General features: G+C 39.1%; 1 protein-coding gene across 4 annotated transcripts in view; it reads left to right on the top strand.

The window, feature by feature from the left end:
* The first annotated feature begins 903 nt into the window (after positions 1-903).
* LOC137991487 (protein MTSS 2-like) overlaps positions 904-18,770 on the top strand; it is a 29,076-nt gene continuing 11,209 nt past the window's right edge. Inside the window, exons 1-4 of one of the 4 annotated variants that reach the window (XM_068836567.1) lie at positions 904-1,038; positions 12,590-12,816; positions 12,900-12,961; positions 13,070-13,143. In XM_068836567.1, the coding sequence (XP_068692668.1) occupies positions 12,760-12,816; positions 12,900-12,961; positions 13,070-13,143 (193 nt within the window). In that variant the 5' untranslated portion in view covers positions 904-1,038; positions 12,590-12,759. Of the gene's footprint in view, positions 1,039-4,917; positions 5,171-6,758; positions 6,892-12,178; positions 12,359-12,589; positions 12,817-12,899; positions 12,962-13,069; positions 13,144-18,770 lie in introns of those variants that run through there. The other 3 variants (XM_068836573.1, XM_068836575.1, XM_068836579.1) reach the window with 3 other exon arrangements.

The following is an 18,770-nucleotide window of genomic DNA, read 5'->3' as shown; positions in this document are numbered from 1 at the left end:
TTGAAGGTCAGTGAACAGAGCCAATTTTCCTCATACTTCTTCTCAGGAAGACAAGGGTAAAAATTCAACAAAAGATTGACTTTTCTGCAACAAAATGGAGTTTGGCGATGCAAGTTAATAGTCACTCTCCTTTGTCAAGAAAGATCTAAGTCGGACGCAGTATAGATAATGAGAATTCGGTAATCATTTGCATAGTATTGCAGTCCTGCTTAGGAGCGAGCTTACAGTTCACAACGTACGCTTCGATATTTGATTGTTCCCGTGTACTTTATATCACTGATCAATGAACATCAATGTCTAATGCAATATTAAGGCTAATTCTTGTTTAAAAGAAATGTATCTCTGGTGAAATTTAAAGAAACTGCAATAGACACACTTCGAGCAAAATCTTTCATTTTAATACTTCTGTTATTTCCAATTACAAATGTTCAGGGATTTTGGGACACCGGTAAAAGCCTTGTGAAAACTACATTTGCTTTTTGTGTTGTCAAAACAAATATTACTTTGTTGTAGCTGTGTTAATATGTTTCTACTGTTTTAATCTGGAGAAACTTTCATCAGAAATCTTTTCATAACGCAGTTGAAATAAACGATTGCAAGCACACCTGCAGTACATTTTTGTGGAACTGGTATGTCTCGCTGACGGGTGAGAATGTAATTTTTTAGCCTGTCTCCTTTTAGAAAATGACTGCTCTATCAATGAATATGACTTAGTGCGTGCTTTGCTTTTTAGAAATTTAGCTTCAGAGCTCGAGGGCGTGAGTGTTCTTTCTCAAGAAATATAATGGAGGGCAATACCATGGCAACACACATGCCTGCCCACGCTTAGGGGTTGCCTTGTTGTCAAGCTTCCCAGCCTCGTTTCTGTTCATTGCTTTCTGAAAGCGAGGTTGTATTATGACTTGATGGCAACGCTATTTGGTACCCGTAGCCTTCATTCACAAAAAAACAAACTTGCGTAAATTTAGCGTAGATGGCGTTAAGGAAATTGTCCTTTGACTAAAACTCCGAGTTGGACGCTGGTCGCCTATTTTCAAGGTAGGGTTATAAAATTTTACATGATATTTAGAGCTAAGCCACAATTAAATGAAAGGTATTAAAATTTTTCAAGGTAACATGTTTTTATTATCAAAAACGGGATCTTCAATCACAGTTGATCCATCGCCTCAAAGGACCAATTTTGACGTTTCTCTGTTAGATTGTATATTCGTGTATTGTTCTTGTGCGATGTTATAAGCTTTATAAAACATCTGAGAGGAAAAAATATCGGGAAATATTTAAACCTCGCGCATGCATCAGGCGGCGCGGCGACGCCAAATTTGTGGGCTTCGCAAAGCACTTTGAAGCAGCGGCGTCTGGTCTTCAATTGGTAGCCAAGTGTTTTAGAGGAATATCACCTGGCGTTTTGTTTTTTTCAGAAACATGCCCGAAAATTAGAAATCTAGGCGCGGAATCCTTAATGGTTTCTGTGCGTTTGTTGGCGTGAGCGACCGTAGATGTACCGTGAAGCGAGCGCTTTGTTATCAATCAATGTGATTTCGAATTACTATTGGCTAGTTTAATACTCTGAAGTCTTTCAATCTCAGCGAGAGTTTTTCTCTCAACAACATGAATGATAATTTATTTTTCTGTCTCGGTGGTGTTCTTTGAACGGAATTATTTTTCGACAAGACAAAAGCGAAAAAAAAAAGAAATATTATTTATGTGGGTATTCTTCCGTAATTCTATGAAATAGGTAGTGTAATTGGTTCGTTGTTTTGATCGGCGGCTTCTCCGACTCCATTGTCGACTCCAGCACAGCGAAGGTCCAGTCCAGTTAAACTTTACTGTAAAACGTGGCCGTTGCCGGCACCTGTTAGATTAGTTTCAACGAGACGCGAAGCTAGCCTCGGAGTGTGTGACACTGAACGCTATCGCTTTAAGTTTAAGGTGATTTGATGCACCAAAACTATGGCTTCTTGTTTTTGTTACCACCTTTGCTTTGATATTGAAAACAACATTACCCAGAGAGTTCGAGGGAGCGACAGGCGACAATGACAAAGTAACTATTATTTCAGTTCCGCTTTGATTCTTCATTCCTCGGACAATGACACTGCTCTGTGGTCTCATGAGACTTGAAAGTTTCAGTTGGTAATAATCGGAAAGTCACCTTCTCGACATTCTTTTTGTTTTAAGCGGAACGTTTTTTTCTGAAACAAAGTGGACTCGCCTTTGTGATCGCATCAGTGAAGTGTACCTTTGTCTCGAGAAACCGGGCATGCACACGAAACACGTAACGCAAAATACCCTTTTGATAAGTATCGCTTCATAAATGCAAAGCAACGGTGGTGTCGAGCGCTCTTTTAAAACTCTCTTCGCTTCATTGAATTGAAGGTATAAGTTAGTCATTAATCATTTCATCAAATTAGTCATGAACTTATTATTAAAGAATGAACATTGGCAGATTTTTCTTATTTCTATCAAAATCAGAGACACGGCATAAATCCAGTGGCAATTTCGTCTTGTTGCGTGCTTGTGGGCGAGAATTTTTAATTACTGACATTCAAAAGAAAAGTCAACTGCCCTTAGACCATGAAGGGTTGCAGCTGCTATGCGTTGGCGTCCGTTTGATAGGAAGAAAAAAACACACTTTAGTTCCATAAATATTGCATCAGACGATGTTGCATCAGACCAAGCCGCATTTGTTAGAAAATGAGGAGGATGATTGACCTATCCGCTCCGCAACCAACTAGTGTCGAAGCCCTCTGTGGTTCGGCGTCGCGGAGCTGAACATAATGACCCCACTGAATAATTTTCGCCGAGCAGAGAGTTGTTCAACGGCGGAGTGCAAGTCACCCCAACCGTGTCAGTCACCCAGAGCAACCATTTATCGCAATATTCATGCAAGTCAAAGCTGTTACAAGACGTTTTAGCAGTGATATCTAAACATGGGGTGATTAGGCGATAAATATATATACATGTACATACATATATCGAAGTCGTCTGATGTTTTGTCGATACATATAGACAGGATGATAATCATTTTTTGGTTTATTAATTTTTTCCCCGAGCTATTTTTCTCTGCGTCATCGGTCTCTGCAACTTTAAACGAAAAATGACTGTTTTTGTCTAAAATAGTGGGGACGTCGCTACCCGTTTCCTCTTTTAAAGGGACTCGCGGAAAACATGGTCAAACAGAAAATGCTCCTGTGGCTATAGATAAACAAAATCGCGTCGATAACACATTTTTATTCCAGACTCAAATGGTAAATTTGCTTTCGGAATAAATCTTTAGTTTTCTAGCGCTTTGTCAAACCCGTGGATGCCCTGGGTCGGGGCACTACGTCAGTACGAACAGAGTTGTTTCAATACCGTACTCCGTGAAACATTTTCATACAAAGAATGTCATGCACTGCAAGACTTCAAGGCGACCCTGTTGAATTATCAAAGTAAAAAGCAAAGCAAGGAAAAGTTGTGTCGTGCAAATTTCCCTTTTATTCCGCAATAAATCAATTGGAAACTTGCATTTGTGGCTTCTACATACGACTGAATAAGGAATTGTTGGCTCTGCGAGACTGAAAGAAGGAGTGAATGAAACGAACGGTACTTGAAGAAAGAACAAGGTTTGCTCGCAGACTACAAAAGTCAATTGAGAATAAACGTGTCACGGTGAAAAAAAAAAGGATAGAAGCTTCTGCCTTTTATTAGGCCTTTTTTACCTTAACAAAAGAATAAACTAGGAGCGAAGTCATCACACAACGAACACAGACTGTGCCTTACTTCCGCCCCGCCCACCAATGTTTGAGGTCACCAGATCACCGACCAAGTGACAAGCTGGCAATTCTTATAGGGTTAAATTTCTGATAGTGAGAAACAGGCTTTGGGTCAGAAACGAAACGTTTCAAAAACAGGTTTCGTGGACATGTCGTGGGCATATCATGGACACAATATTCTGCTAATTGACAACTTGTGTTTTCATACTCAAAAGAAATTAGAAATGATTTAAAAGAACAAAATTTTGTGGATCATTGGACGGTCGCCCGAAATCATTTTTTGCATTTTTTAATCTTTAAATAATTTAGCCAGTTGCGGATTTTCCGGTAAAAAGTTCGGTGTCTGAATCGATTAAGAACGGCTATTTTAATGTGGAACGGCTTAGCAGCTGACAAAATGAATTGTTTTTCTTGGAAATGGATTAGGAACGGCTGTGGATCGGCCAATTAAGTTCGACGTCTGAATCATGAACAGAGGTACTTTTCTTAATTTGTGTCGGCTCATGAAAACGTATGGCGTCTGAATTGGGCCTAATTTACCGATTTTGTCAAACAGTGGTTTTCTAACCCAATTGGTTTCTTTCCAACATTTTTATTTGGTTCTTTTCTCTGCTGGCTCGGATGGTTTTTATTGTACGTGACCCTTTTCTTGTCAAGTTTAGACTGGCCAATTGCATGCGTTGGCCGTGTCTTCTCAAGAAAGTAACGAATCTGTCAGGTTGTCCAAGTACCAGGCATAGCTAATCCAGTTTCAATTTCTTTTCGAGTGAGCCATTTTATTTATTAATCGCTTACATTTTTGTATTTGTTGTTTTTCTTTTCTTTCTCTCTTGCTTTGTTTTTGTTTGTTTAAACGCATGACTATCAACCCTTTGTTAGGACTGAAATTGCAATATGTGATGACAGACGCAGGCTGTCATCTAAACCAATCAGTATTCGAATAAACTGGCACAAAGCGCGCGAAAACGCATGCACGCAATTCAACCTGGCTGATGGCACATTGACCAATCACTGAGCTTAACGTAATGCAAGGAAAGCAGTGACGACATTGTCAATCATTGTCAACACTACTGAACAGCCTCATTTCATCGTAACTAATGAAAATCACTTTATACAAATTACCCAATCAAAAGTCGCTTTATAATTGTATGGTAGCTGTTCTTCGAGCACACTTTTAATTAACGCCGTTAAAACTGTAATAAATTTCTTGAGCTTTCAATTCAAATTAAGAATTATAAGCTTAAAATATCTAAAGAGTTATTCAACTGAAAGCTGTTATGGTATGTGGATTTGCTGTACCGGGTGCATCGCTGGTCCAAGCACGCACAATTAGTCGAACAAATTGCACAGAAGTGCGACTTTCACAGAAAAAAGGTAGCTCTGTAGATTATCACAGAGTGGCGCTCGGGATATTTCAGGTAAGCATGTTATGATAAGAATTTATAGACAATTTCACAACTGTTGACGAAAGAAGGGGGCTCCTTCGTCCGTCATTCCCGATAATTTTATGTCTTTTTCTATGACTTCCTCTAAACTCACAAGCGCTTGTTTAAACTTATCATTATCCAAAGAGATACTGAAAGCCGAACATTCGCAAACAAATTTGTTGGCGCAGTTAAATCAAGAGTACTGAAATTCGACAAATTCTAAGACTTCTAACGTATGAGATGTTCAAATGAAGGCAATATTCGTAACGACGATTAATCTGCAGTTTTTGTATTCAATACAAGAAACACGTGGTCGAATTTGCTACTAAAGTGCCACTAAATTTTAATTATAACCTTAGACGTAAATAATGATATAACTCACATTTCAATTTGTCGAAAAGTGAATTATTTACTTGCGCAAGGTATTGTCTGCTTTCAAATGTTTTTCTTGCCTGTGGGGGCATGCCCCTATTAAGTGTGAAATCTATTCTCTTCGCCTTGCTTAGCCGAATATACAACACATTTGTTATAAATGAACGCAAAACAACACTCAAGCTAGGTGAGGAGCCGGAAGCAATCGAGTTTATTGCACTAGGTACCGATGGTTATAGGTACGCATGGTATAAGCAGAACTAGTAAAATGTTCAAGTGCTAAAAGGAAAGAGCGCACGACATGCAAGAAAATCTGCCCGGCAAAAGGATCAACAAATTATAACATGAAGGCTCAACCCCGGCCAAGTATCATCTAAAATATTTGACTAGCGAAACGATAGAAGGGAAATAACGAATCAATCCATCTTATTAAGCCTGTGGGAGGGGGGCATAGGCAGGGTATTTGACGTAAGATGTGTATTCGTGCGGGTGGTAGGGGCTTTTTACTATTTCTTTGTGTACTGTGGTGACATTACTTTACTGGCCTGTGGTCTTTCGACGCCATTTTGGATTTTCGGGCGTAAAATGCGAAAGCAAATTGTAGAAAATGGCCGCGAGTTGAGTCAATGAAGCACTCTTTTTCATGAGGAGAATTGTGCCTCTGCGTACCGTTTGCTGTTTTTCTGTCTTGCTCATTATTTCGAGTTCAGATTTTCGTTTCGCGACACTCTTGAGTTGTAGGTAACTGAGGAGGAGTTACGTTTTTTGTTAGAATTCCTTTTGAATAACTTAAACGTTTCTGGGGTTGAGCATTTGAGCGGGAAAAAGGATGCGAAGTCGTATGCCATTACCCGTCTTCCCCCTCCCCCCTCCCCCAAGCCCTACAACTTGCTCGGGCTAATGATCGACAGGAGCATCATGTGTAACAATACAACTATTTACACAAATAGGAAACAGATCTCAAGCGATTTTACAGGAAGAGAGTTATGCATAAGGTTCTCATGAATCAATCTAATGAAAATTGTGTCTGACAATGTAATTAGCAACTAAAAGGAATACATATTTTCTTGACTTGACGTTAATATTCCTAAAGAGGTAATGACTTCCTTGTAGTCGGACAACACATGCCGTGACCTCTCGCGACCTTTCGTCTTCAGAAAAAACGTGACGTGTCCTAAAAAGCACGTGGCCAAAAAGGAAAACGTAATTAAACCATGTGGAAAATGTTGTTACACCCCTTTCGTTGTTCACACCCATCGCTCTCAACAAAAACAAATCAAAAATTTTCTTGTCGACTGCGCAAGTATTTTTGTCTTCGAACATCTGGGGGACTGCAGCAGGTATGATCTTTTTATTGTGAATATAATTTACAGCAGGCAATTTCCGAATTCCAGTGATAGCAGTCTGTTGATTGTTAAGTCGAAGTCCATGTTTACTTTTTGCTTGAAGTAAATTCAAATTCCAGCAATGCGACGATTTCAGACAGCGACAGTATCATAGATTATCGGCCAGAACTTTTCTAAGTCGGGCTGTGCTGCTAAAAATTTTTGAACGGTTACTCTCCTTATCATTCAAGAATTGTCAGAATTTATCTGTCTAGCGATTCAACGTTTAACGTCTCTAAGCGATTCCCTGTATCAAAAAAGATATTAATCTCCGATATCATATGTGTAAACTGAAACTCATGCTGTGGAAATAAGAATTGTCAGCTTGATCGTGATAACCAAACGTCATTTTTCATCAAAAATCTCGGTTTATTGCAATGTAACACCATCGATTGTTGTCTCAAATGTTTTTGAGATTTAAACCGTCTTTAATCGTGGAGTAAGTAATGTTGCTAATTTTTCGTTGGCCAGTATTTCGGAGACTCCTCACATCTTGCACTTTCTAACGTAACTAAATGAAGGGAACCTTAAAAACTACTCGCGTATGCCTAACGTTTTGGAGACGTTTAATTCGATTCTACGACTGTTGTGATATCATTGTGACCCGCAGTGCCAGCGTTTTCACACATGCCGCTTCATGCAAAAATGACAGACTGCATAATGATACGCAGCCAGGCGGGCCGAAAACGAAGACACAAATCTTGCGGTTTCTGTGAAATCAAAAATGTGTGGTGCCGTAAAGGGAAATTGTAACATCATTCCCTCCTTCTCAACACTGTTGTTTACAACTGTTTATTGATGTTGCTGTGTTTTTATGCAACTAAAAAAGCACCGCAACGCCCAAGTGGCCACTGACTAGACAAGTAAAATAATGATTTATTTGCGGTTATCCAAACTAAATATATTTCGAGTAGTCTAATTGACTCAGAGATTATTTTAGTCTCGCCGAGAGAAGTTTTTTGTTTTTTAACTTTGAGGTGACACTACTGAGAGTGATGACTTTTTATCAGATTGGTAAGTGGAAAAATAGAGGCAATCTACGTGAGAAAACACCAATGATTATGATACGACTTTACTTACTTATCATACGCGCATTCAATAATGCATTATGGTAAACCAAGGGAGATATGGAGGTGCTCAACTCTTGTCTGAAATCAATAACACCTTGGTCTCAACAAATGTTATTCAGGCCACAGCTGTTACGAACATAGGCAGTAAAGAAAGGAATGCTTGGAAAATTCAGGCAGGCTCGAACGGGATTTGATCATGACCCTTGACCCAATTCCGCTGTTGTTCTCTACCACTATTAAAGTTATCAGGCCGATTAAGAACTGACATTTTGCGATAAGCCCGCAGAAGATGCATATATTTGTGGATACGACTAATGACCAGGACTCCTGCCCGGAGCTCCTGCTAGTGACACATTTGTTGAGGGAAAAAGGAAAGGAAAGGAAAGGAGCACTAATTCAGTAATTGGGGACACTGGAAAACTGAAATCAACAATGAAATCAAATCAAGTGAAATGTTGATTTTTGAGGAGAGGGGAAAACCGGAGTACCTGGAGGAAAATCTCTCGGTGCAGAGTAGAGAACCAACAAACTCAATCCACATATGACACCGAGTCTGGGAATTGAACCCAGGCCACATTGGTGGGAGACGAGTGCTCTCACCACTGCACCATCCCTGCACAATTAACACAACAAGTCAATTCAAATGTTGATTTTTGAGGAGAGGGGAAGCCGGAGTACCCGGCGAAAACCTCTCGGTGCAGAGTAGAGAACAAACGAACTCAACCCACATATGACGCCGAGTCTGGGAAAAATTAAAAAAAAATTGTAAATGCTTTGTTTATAGTGGAAGTGCACTTAGCTATCAAGCTAGTTTACAGGCACCCCACTTTTAACAATGTGAAAGAAACAATTCAAAGTTAACAGAAACATTATAAAGAACCCCAACTGGCAGGAGGCAACCAGTTAGCTATTTACAAAGCGTGGTAGAGCTGAATCCGGGACAACCGGAAACAAGGTCCCCCATATGCTTTTCCAAATGTTACCCGACTACAGTGCTGCAACCTAATGAGGACGACACGCTGGGGTCGGTATTGGTTCTCACCAGGAGCCCATGAGTACCGCTCCTGTTCTCACTCCGTTCCGAGAGTTTCTTTTCCCTCCGGTTACTCCCGTGTAGGGATGGCACAGTGGTGAGAGCACTGCCCTCCCATCAATGTGGCCCGGGATCGATTCGTGGTCGAGTGGTTAAGGCGTTGGGTTTGCATGCGGCTGCTCCGGGTTCAAATCCCGTTCTAACCGCTGGTTAGGATTTGCATGATCGATAACAAACGGGTGGGACGTAGGCTCGATTTCCAGCCGTTCTGGGAGTCCGGTATCATCCTCCTCCCAAAACGGCTGGAAATCGAGCCTAAACATTTTCTCCATTCTGGTGCTTTCACTATCACGCAAAGAGGGAAAGATATCTATGCTCAACCAGTCCATGCGAATAGTTTACATCGCCTTTGATTCAGATCGTGATTTAGAACGACAAATACACGACAATTTAGAGACTTCACGATCGAGAAATGTTCACCTTACCGCAAACGGAGGTTTGCCATCAGCGGTTTCAAGTTAGCCATGTGACCATATTTGGGAGTAAGATTCGCGGGTGGTAGCCAGATGTAAAAACAAACAGCCGGCCGCCATATTTGTTTTCATTCATTCGTTCACTTCTGTTTTACCTGAAAAATCGTCTTCAAAATTACGTTTCTTTAAAAAATAATGCGATAGAGTTCTAAAAAGTAGCATTTCCTCTCCAACGTGTGGTGTTGTGCTGTTTTAAGAGTGCATAAAATCACTTGGGCACTGGTCTGGTGACTTTTTGACGTTTGCGGTTCGCGCGAAATGCCAAAAACCTCGATCTGATGGCTTGGTCGAAAAGAACCGAGCCCTTAGAGTCTTCTGACTCAAACGTATGTTGAAATCAGTTTTCAATTAGATCTTTCGAGAATGTTGTTTGTGGTTTTTTTTTAACACTTGCAGTAACAACTTCAGTTTCTTTAATAAATTGTTGCGGCATCATCGAGCATCTTGCACAGAACAGCATTCAGTATTCTCGGTCCGAACTTGGGAAATTCGCGTAGGCAAGGAATAAGTTAATCGCCACGACGAGTTTTTAGTATTGCGCTTTTTTTTTTCGGCAGGAAAGGCTTTTTAATCAAAGTTACTGAACCATTCCTCATAGATCTGTTTGCACCATGGCTTGTAGGAAGTCAAATCTGATTAAATTTAAGGGGTAATCCACTTGAAAGAGAAGGGTTATGTATTGTCTCGAGGGTGCCCCCACTCTCTCACTCTAGACTGTCCTTTTTGTGAAAATTGGTCGCGTTATGATTACATCGCCACGGTGACAATCATTTGCAAACTAGAATGCTTTCTTCTAATCCCGGCTTTTTACGATTGTTCTTTATTAATTAATATCCGCCGCTCAAGCCACATCTATTTTGATTTGCTGAGATACTTACTTTACTTAGTTTGTGAACTTAATTCGAAATCAAGAACTCGAAGAGCTTTAGTTAAATTTACTTCCCCTGCATGGCGTACCAGAAAGAATCGGCACTTGGATCTCGCTGACCCTTGGTGAAGAAGGCCACCTCTTATCTGTGGTCTAAGTGATAACCCCACCGAATGTCCATTTTTGTGTCCGACTTGAATTCTTTTTAAATTGGTGCAAACGTATTTCCGGACCTTTTGAGATTTTGTTTGGTAGCGCCGTCGATTCTGCTTCCCCCGTAATGGGGTGCTGGGTGACCTAAGTCGATCATGGCGCGTGCAGTGTTTTGTTTTGAACTCTCCCGTTGTGTTGTTTACCATTTTGTCAAGTGTCCACATTCAAAATGTAAGTTGTTGAACTTTGCTGTCCTGTGATGTTCTTTGTTGAAGGCAATTTGGCAGTTATTTTTAGAATACCCCTGACCCAGAGGGAAAGCGAAAATCGAAGTTTCATATGTACAGGCACACTCAGGGGGACCACTACACGACCATCTAAACTAGGGAGAATGGGACCGACACAAAAAACGGCTGCAAAGGAGACTAGGCAAATAACTTCATCACTTCTTTTATTTCAAATCGTTGAAAAAGTACAACGCGTGAAAGATCCCGAGGGTGTCCAAAGTTTTGTATTTTGTCAAAGCGCGCAAGATTCATCGCACGTCAGATCATCGATTGGTGGTGACAATGATTGTCTGCCGGCGGCCATTCAAGCTGATAACCTTGACAACCCTCCAAAAACCCAAGAATTCAATTGTCTTTAAGAGTATAAACGAAACAAAACCACTTGAGAATTTTATCTCTTTTGGAATCCCTAGATTGACTTTCTTGGTAGGTGAAGAAGTCTCTCGTACAACATGTGCGACAAACTTCGAGTTCTTGTTGTATGACGTTGTTTGTCTGCGGTTTCCGATATTTCACCATTAAACTGTTTTTGTTATTTTAATATATTGGACCTCGTCCTTCCTGAGTAACGTAGCACCTTTTAACAATCACTGGACAATGTTATATGTACTTAATTTCATTTAATCTCCCCCAAAGTGACTATTCCTAGCTTTTTGTCCTTTTATTAATCTTGCCTAAAACCGCAACTTATCCTGATTGACCATACTGCCAAATGAAATGTTGAAGACAGAGGAACGTTAGGGCAGGAAATACCCTCTTGAAGTGCTTTGTGGCATATTGGTGGAGATATGAAGGGAAGAACCAATTTCCTTGGCTATTTGCCTTATTCAGCATAAAACTTTCGCATAAACATTTGGAACCAGAGTCTCTAAGTGAATTGCAAATGATCGCGTGTTTTGCCTTTTCTGTGCCAAAAAGTTTTCGCAGTTTGTACTGTCACCCAGATGTGCTCCAACCGCGTCAGTTTTTGCCTCTGGCTACCATTTCTGAATACACTGAAATATTTGCGGCTCTTATCATGAGTATAATTTAGTCGGAGTTGTTGTCAGTTCTTGATACAACACGGATAATTTTGTTTCTTTGGTTAGTGCGAAAGTATGCTTTTTCTGATAAGGTAAAGAGCGGAAACAAATACTCGTGTGTCCTCTTTCGTCGGTCACGACAGACATTTATAAAATGTCGCTTTTGGGATACGGCTTTCTTTTGAATTTGACTACTTTGTTGACAGATTGTTTGAACTCCCTGTCGCTGGTCCAAAAATTTTGGCTTTCCGTTTCGCAGGCCTTGTTTACTTCTAATTCCCCCGCGTTTGTATGCACGCAGATATCTCGCTTTGTTCTGTTCAATGCAACCTGTATCGTTGCTTGCTGCTCTTCTGCTAATCCATAACTTTTTTGGAATGACAAGACAGACATCATAATCTTTTAAAACACGACTATCGGGCTACAATAATAGTTATCAGTCCAGATGGTCAGAAGGTATACCGATTTATTTCTATCAATCTGGCGTTTTTGAAGTCATTAATATTCATTCAGATTCCCGAGTGCAAATTTAACATTTGATATCACTGGGTAAAAATTTTGTTCTATTGTAGCTCATACCAACAACCGCGTCCTTTTGTTGTATGCAAATACAGGTCATTGATGTACAAAGTCACGTGATTTTGTCGTTCACTATGAAGTACTAATCGCTAAGAAATTTCTTTGTAGGCCGGAAAATAGTTTTGCATCCGTTGGAAGATTAACGCCGAAGATCGACACTGGTATCTCCTCGCGTTAACGAGAATCCCATCGTCGTACAGCTGGATTGCTCATGTTGAAACCGTGAGCGTGAAATACTCGCACATAAGAGCTTCAGCGAAGTCCTACGGAACGCCGTAATGGGTGACAACGCGGACGAAGGAAATTTGATTCAGTACATTTTAAACGATCTAAAGGTGGGTTTCAAGATCTTTTGTAAGGTGTTGTGATCTTTTAATTTTTGGTGTAACATGTCCGAGGAATTTTTCCACTTTCGCAGGCAAGCGCTCCTGTTTGGGAAGATTTGGTCGGCAAAGCAAATAAATTGCACTCTGCTTTGAAGTAAGTTTATGACTTATGTCAGGCTTTTATAATTTACGTCTTGTAACCGAGTTATTTTTGACAGAAAGGCAATAAGAAATGTTTATGTTGTAATTGCCATCTTTCCAGGACCACCGTTACAGCAGCAGATGCATTTTTGGACGCTTTTCAACGGATTGCCGATGTCGCGAATTCATCACGAGGTGTGTAAGCGATGTGACTAGACACTATTTTGTTTTGGCTTTCCGCCGGCGCAAATTGGGAGTGCATGTATCTTTTTATTTGCTTTTAGAGCGGCGGTTGTTTAGTTAAACTTAGAACTACGCCAATATTGCAGACAAAGCGAATTCTATTTTCCGAAGGTTGGAACCGATCGAGCTGAAAAGCACATGTTTTCTTCGACCGTGTCAATTTCTTGATAACCATCATTTTGCGCTCGTGTAGAGTATTTTTGGTCCTTGTTTATTTAAGGTTACACCTTTTGTGGAAGAATGTAGAGCGTACTGGTTTGTTTGGTGAACAGACTTCTACGTTCATGCGCGCATTCAGTTGTAAAACCTTTAATCTTGATTTTGCGCGGCTCTTGTACGAATATAAACTTAGATAACGAATTTTTGACCAAGCAGATCTTTACTTCGTTCAAGTACTGATGTTTAGTAAAAGGTTAATATTGCTCTTGTGCGAATGATAAACTCTGTTCTTTGAATTTCTGTCTTTTCGCTTTGCGCAAATCGTTTGTTATTCGAAAAGGCGGACTTGTGAGGTCGCGGACACTGAGCATTCGATTCGCATGACGAAAGATTGTTTTGAAATGGATCTTGGTTAACAATGCACTCTTTGTTTTGTGCATTAAGCGGCTTTGAAACTTTAAGCTTGTAGACCTCCCTTGTCACTGAAGTTTGGTTCAAGCTGAAGGTTAAAAACAGATTTGCCTCTGCTTATTCCGTTAACAAATTTTGGCGCTAAAATGGTGGGTTTTCCCGCGTGATGCGACCTGTAGTAGCATTATATGTGAACTTATATTTCCAGGGGCTACTTAAAACAGGGCTCTTTATTTTTATCTCCGAAAGAGTTTTTTCTCTCCTATAACAGTCGAAGCCAGCATGGGAATTGCTTATGCCTGGTCTCATAAATTTTATCTTCAACAAGTTTTGCGGTTTGGTTCCTTGCATGACCAACAGACACCATTGCTCATAGGCGAATATTTTCTTGCCACCTGCGCTGTAGATGATCGAAATTGCCCGGTTGCTTTAATCTGGAATGCAAAACTTGTGGGTTTTTCTCGGCATTAAATTTCGAAACGATACCATTACATAGCTAGAAATCGCTGAGAGTATAATCGAATTTTTGGAACTGTAACCTTGCGCATTGTACAGGAAGTTATAAAAAGTGTAGACTTCCTGAATTACAGCGTTTATTTGCAGATAGCTAACATGAAAAGTGAACGATATGTGTGTACCTTTCATATTTTTTATGCAAGATGTTCATTGAGTTTGTTTCTGGTTTCACAGATCGCGTTGCTAAATGACTCGTATATTTAAGCTTTTACATGTACTTCATTTTGATGAGTTTGAGATGAAAACAAATTTATTGTGCTTCCTCGAAAATCGTCACCAGCTAAGGAAATGGTCATTCGCGAATCAATTTTTAACATGGTTTCAAACTCGTGGTGTCTGATTAATTTTTGTAAGTTTTTTGTCGCAAAAAAGGTACAAGTGCGTGAATGTGCCACACATGTGTTCATTGAGCCACGTGCCAGCAATTTGGCTGGCTGTGCACAATATTAAATCGTTCATTGAGTTTGTTCTGTAACTGGTCGTCGGATTTATATCACAAAAGACTACCTGTTACTTTTGCAATAGCCTTAGAGATCCAGCTACAATGTATACATATATTGATCAGATTGATGTTTTCAGCGCAGACCCTTTTGGCTACAGAATTTTGTAGTCCAATCACTTGCCTTACTCATATTGGTGACGGTAGGGTTTCTAACCTCTAGTTTTCATTTCTTTTTGTGAATCATGTTGCACTTTCATGTTTTTTTTAAAGCAATCTACGCATATAGTAGAATCGTCTCTTAAAAAGCAAACTTAGCCTGTTGCAATAAATTCTTACTTGGTGTGAAATTAAATTGAACTCTCTGGAATGAAAGTGGGTCAATTTGTCATCTTTTTCATCTGAGGAGGTAGATATGGACTTGTGCTGGAACAAATCACAGTTCCACACAGTATTGCCTCAAGATCTCTAGATAATAAACACATTGTGGTGAAAATCGCTTTCCTCAATTATTTTGCAGCTATGGAAAATAAACTTTCTGCTTTTAATATTATATTTTAAGTTTGACAGATTCATGCTAAAGCAGTGTTGTTTTAAGTCAAGGAAAGGTGTTGTAGCATTTAACAGATCTATGATTGAACATGCATCACTCACAAGCACTATGAATTACTGTTCTGTGATGTAAACTTATTTGTAGACTGAGAAAATTAGGTTGTGCCCTAGTTTGCAGTTATTTTGGCTGAGATTGTGGGAATTCATTGGTATTTTTTTCGCAAAATAATAACAGCACCTACATGTGTACTTGTGTTTTTCAATTTCTTGTTTAGGTGGTTTTATCCTTTGTAACTGTGACAGATGCATGATAATTAAAGTGCAACACCGCTATCAGTGTGGCTAACTGCCAATGTATCAACATTAGGAGTATTAATTTTTCTTCTTCTTCTTCTTCTTCTTCTTCTTCTTCTTCTTCTTCTTCTTCTTCTTCTTCTTCTTCTTCTTCTTCTTCTTCTTCTTCTTCTTCTTCTTCTTCTTCTTCTTCTTCTTCTTCTTCTTATTATTATTATTATTATTATTATTATTATTATTATTATTTTATTTTATTTTATTTTTGTAGTTCAAGGCTTACTTATACAGTTATTAAGCAATGAGAATCAAGTAAAAAGTTCATGTCCCACAAATAGGAAGAAACTGGTATCAAACATGCAGCTGTTGATTAATAAAACAGTTCTTTTACTTTTGATTTCTGGATCATTGATTTTATTTCATTAACAAGTTAAATAATGTATTAGTTTCCACCAATTTCTTGTGATTAACCCAGAATCGGGTACAAGAAACTTGAGATCATTTAAATGTGAAATGATTTTCTTTGCATGCATACAAACATGCACGATTAAGTTAGAAAAAGTGGCCAACTTGTCTGAAAATTGTTTTTTTTTTTTAATCTTAAATCTGTATTTGATATTTTAGATGTAGTCATTAAATGGCATTTCCTATCTTAAAGGACATCAACGAGGTTGTCCAACAGCCAAGAACACAGATGCATATTATCAGAGTTGGATAACTGCTAAATTAAATACCTTCACTTCCTTTAGATAAGGCCTTAAGGCTCCATAATTACTTGGTAAGGGACTAGGTTTATTCTTTTGGGATTTTCTGTTATTTGTGCTTTCGGTTAGCCACAAGAGTTTCAATAATATACATATAAATAATTTTTTGCAAGGTACCTGTAGACTGAACTGCATAAATGAAGTAGCATACGATTTCATGCATGACTCTAAAATAACAGCATTGAGGGAAAAAATCTTGTTAAATAAGAATCTAACTTCTGTTCAATCACTGACAACACTTAATAATCGCCGGTGGGAATGTTAATGATCTTTTATTGATCTCAAGGTGACTTCAAAAAAAAAAATTAAGAAGTGTGGAATCTATAGTTATATTTTGTTTTTGTTAAGGTGAAAATTTCATCATAGTCACACATTCGTTCTTTTTTTGTGTTTTTGTGTTTTTAATTTTTGTGGGGGAGCAAAACGGAAAGGTGGACTCCTGTTGTCCCAAGAGTCTGTAGTAATGGTGGTTGCAACAAATGGAGTTATTGATCAGGGAAGTCTATAAGTGCCTCTCAAAGGAATTAAGGGTAACTGTTTTGGTTGTCAGGATGAATTCCCTGAATGCCTGTCAGGATTTATTCGGGGTGCAGGTTGGCAGGGTTTTTGTTTGAGGGGTCGTTTCTCATTCCATGTCTGGTACTTTGATGCCAACATTTAAGGGGTTTGTTTTATTTATTAATTTATCATAATCTTTTTACTTACTGTACTTTTTGAAGAGAATTTGAGTGAACTCCAGCCTTGGGCTAAACTTCAGAATACCAGGCCACAATTGTGTGACATGGAATTAGCTTAGAAGAAAAGAACCCAGAGACACTGGAAACAGCATTTTTGAGAGTTCTATTTTAAAAACGTCCTGGGGGAGCATGCCCTAAGACCCCCTTTCAAATCTCCCTTTTGGTCCGACATTTGCCACATTGGATAGGACATAATTTATTGACTGACAACACCTTGAAGAAGAGAACTCAAGATGTGATAATGAGATGATCAGTCATCGTGTCTGATCATAATGTGAAATTGACCGGACATTTTCAAAATTTGGTTGGACAATTTCCGATGACCGACTGTTATTTCCAGCACTGCCCTAGGTAGCAAGTTGGCTTGCTGCTCCAAAAAACGCCCAAAAATGTCACATCCGGTCCTTTCAGAAAAATTTCCGCTACTTTACAAAACTATTGAAAACCCTGAGGTTGGGATGGGTTGTACAATTCCACTCAAGTACCAAATTAACTTCCTTGCCATACTCATGGCATCTGACAGGATGCCGCGATGCGGATCCACATAATTCCCTGAAATCCGCATCCTACGCATAATTATGATATTTTCCGCATAAATGTTCAGAAGAAATGCCTGATAAAGCAGCTGCTTACAATCCTCACAAACATAAAAGCCAAAGAGATTGACTATTTTGAAACGCTTATTTTCCTGAACATTGAAGGAAACACGCCATTTCATTTGCAAGATTTGTAAAAGTAGGGACAATCATTGCAATGAAGTTGTACAAAACAAAATAGGAGCCCGCAATATGTATGTGTAAAAACACCTCTGAAATGGTGAATGATTGAGGGAATGGATCGTTGTTAAACCACATTATAATTTTGCTCCACATCTCCAAATTGAAACAAAATCCATGACTAGAAACAAAGTATATTTTTTATTGTTTTATTTATTTTAGCAAAAGTTTCGGCAAAATGCCAGTTTCCAACCCTTTTACTTTAATGGTGAAAGCTGGTCGCAAATTGGTGAAGTCTCCAGATATCTTAATCACAAAGGGAAAAATTTCAGTCGCAAATGCGACTGTATTGGTCGCAATTTCAAGTCCTGATTTACCATAAGCATGTAAAATACATTGGACTGGCCAAATTATCAGTTCTATAAATTGTTTAAATTTCTGCATAATCCAGAGTAATTTCTGCATAATCAACACATGTTTGCACATAATGTGGCCAAGAATTTCCACATAATCTTTAATTTTCTTCTGCATCGTATCAGAAGCCCAGCGTACTGTACCTGGTCTTGTAGGGTATTATCTTGCCTTATCAGAAAATGACCTGGTTTAAGCTGATTACTTTTACAATGTGAGGAAATTACAATTCATTCTTGTTTGAATAAAAAAAACACAATACAGCCTTACAAGGTGCTTTGGTTGTTCAATGAAGTATTACATTATCTTCTATGATGTGGTTTAAATACATACATTGGTGTATTAATCACGTGAAGAGCATGCATAGTGTAGTGGATATTGCTTGCGGACTGCATTTCATTCCTCGGAGTTCAAATTCCTGCTTGTGCGCTCCAAAATTCACTCAACTCTTAAATCTATTTGTGGTGGGTGAAATGAGTACTGGGCAGTACTGGGAACAAAATGTGTATGTGACGGGATTAGAGTAGTGCCCAAAGTTAGGTAGAAGCTAAGGAAAAAGCAGCCTTCAGGTTGCCTTCAACTT

This window comes from Montipora foliosa, chromosome 1 (genome assembly GCF_036669935.1).
Source record: "Montipora foliosa isolate CH-2021 chromosome 1, ASM3666993v2, whole genome shotgun sequence".
In the NCBI taxonomy this organism is placed as follows: domain Eukaryota; kingdom Metazoa; phylum Cnidaria; class Anthozoa; order Scleractinia; family Acroporidae; genus Montipora; species Montipora foliosa.
This window is presented reverse-complemented; position numbering and strand designations above follow the sequence as displayed.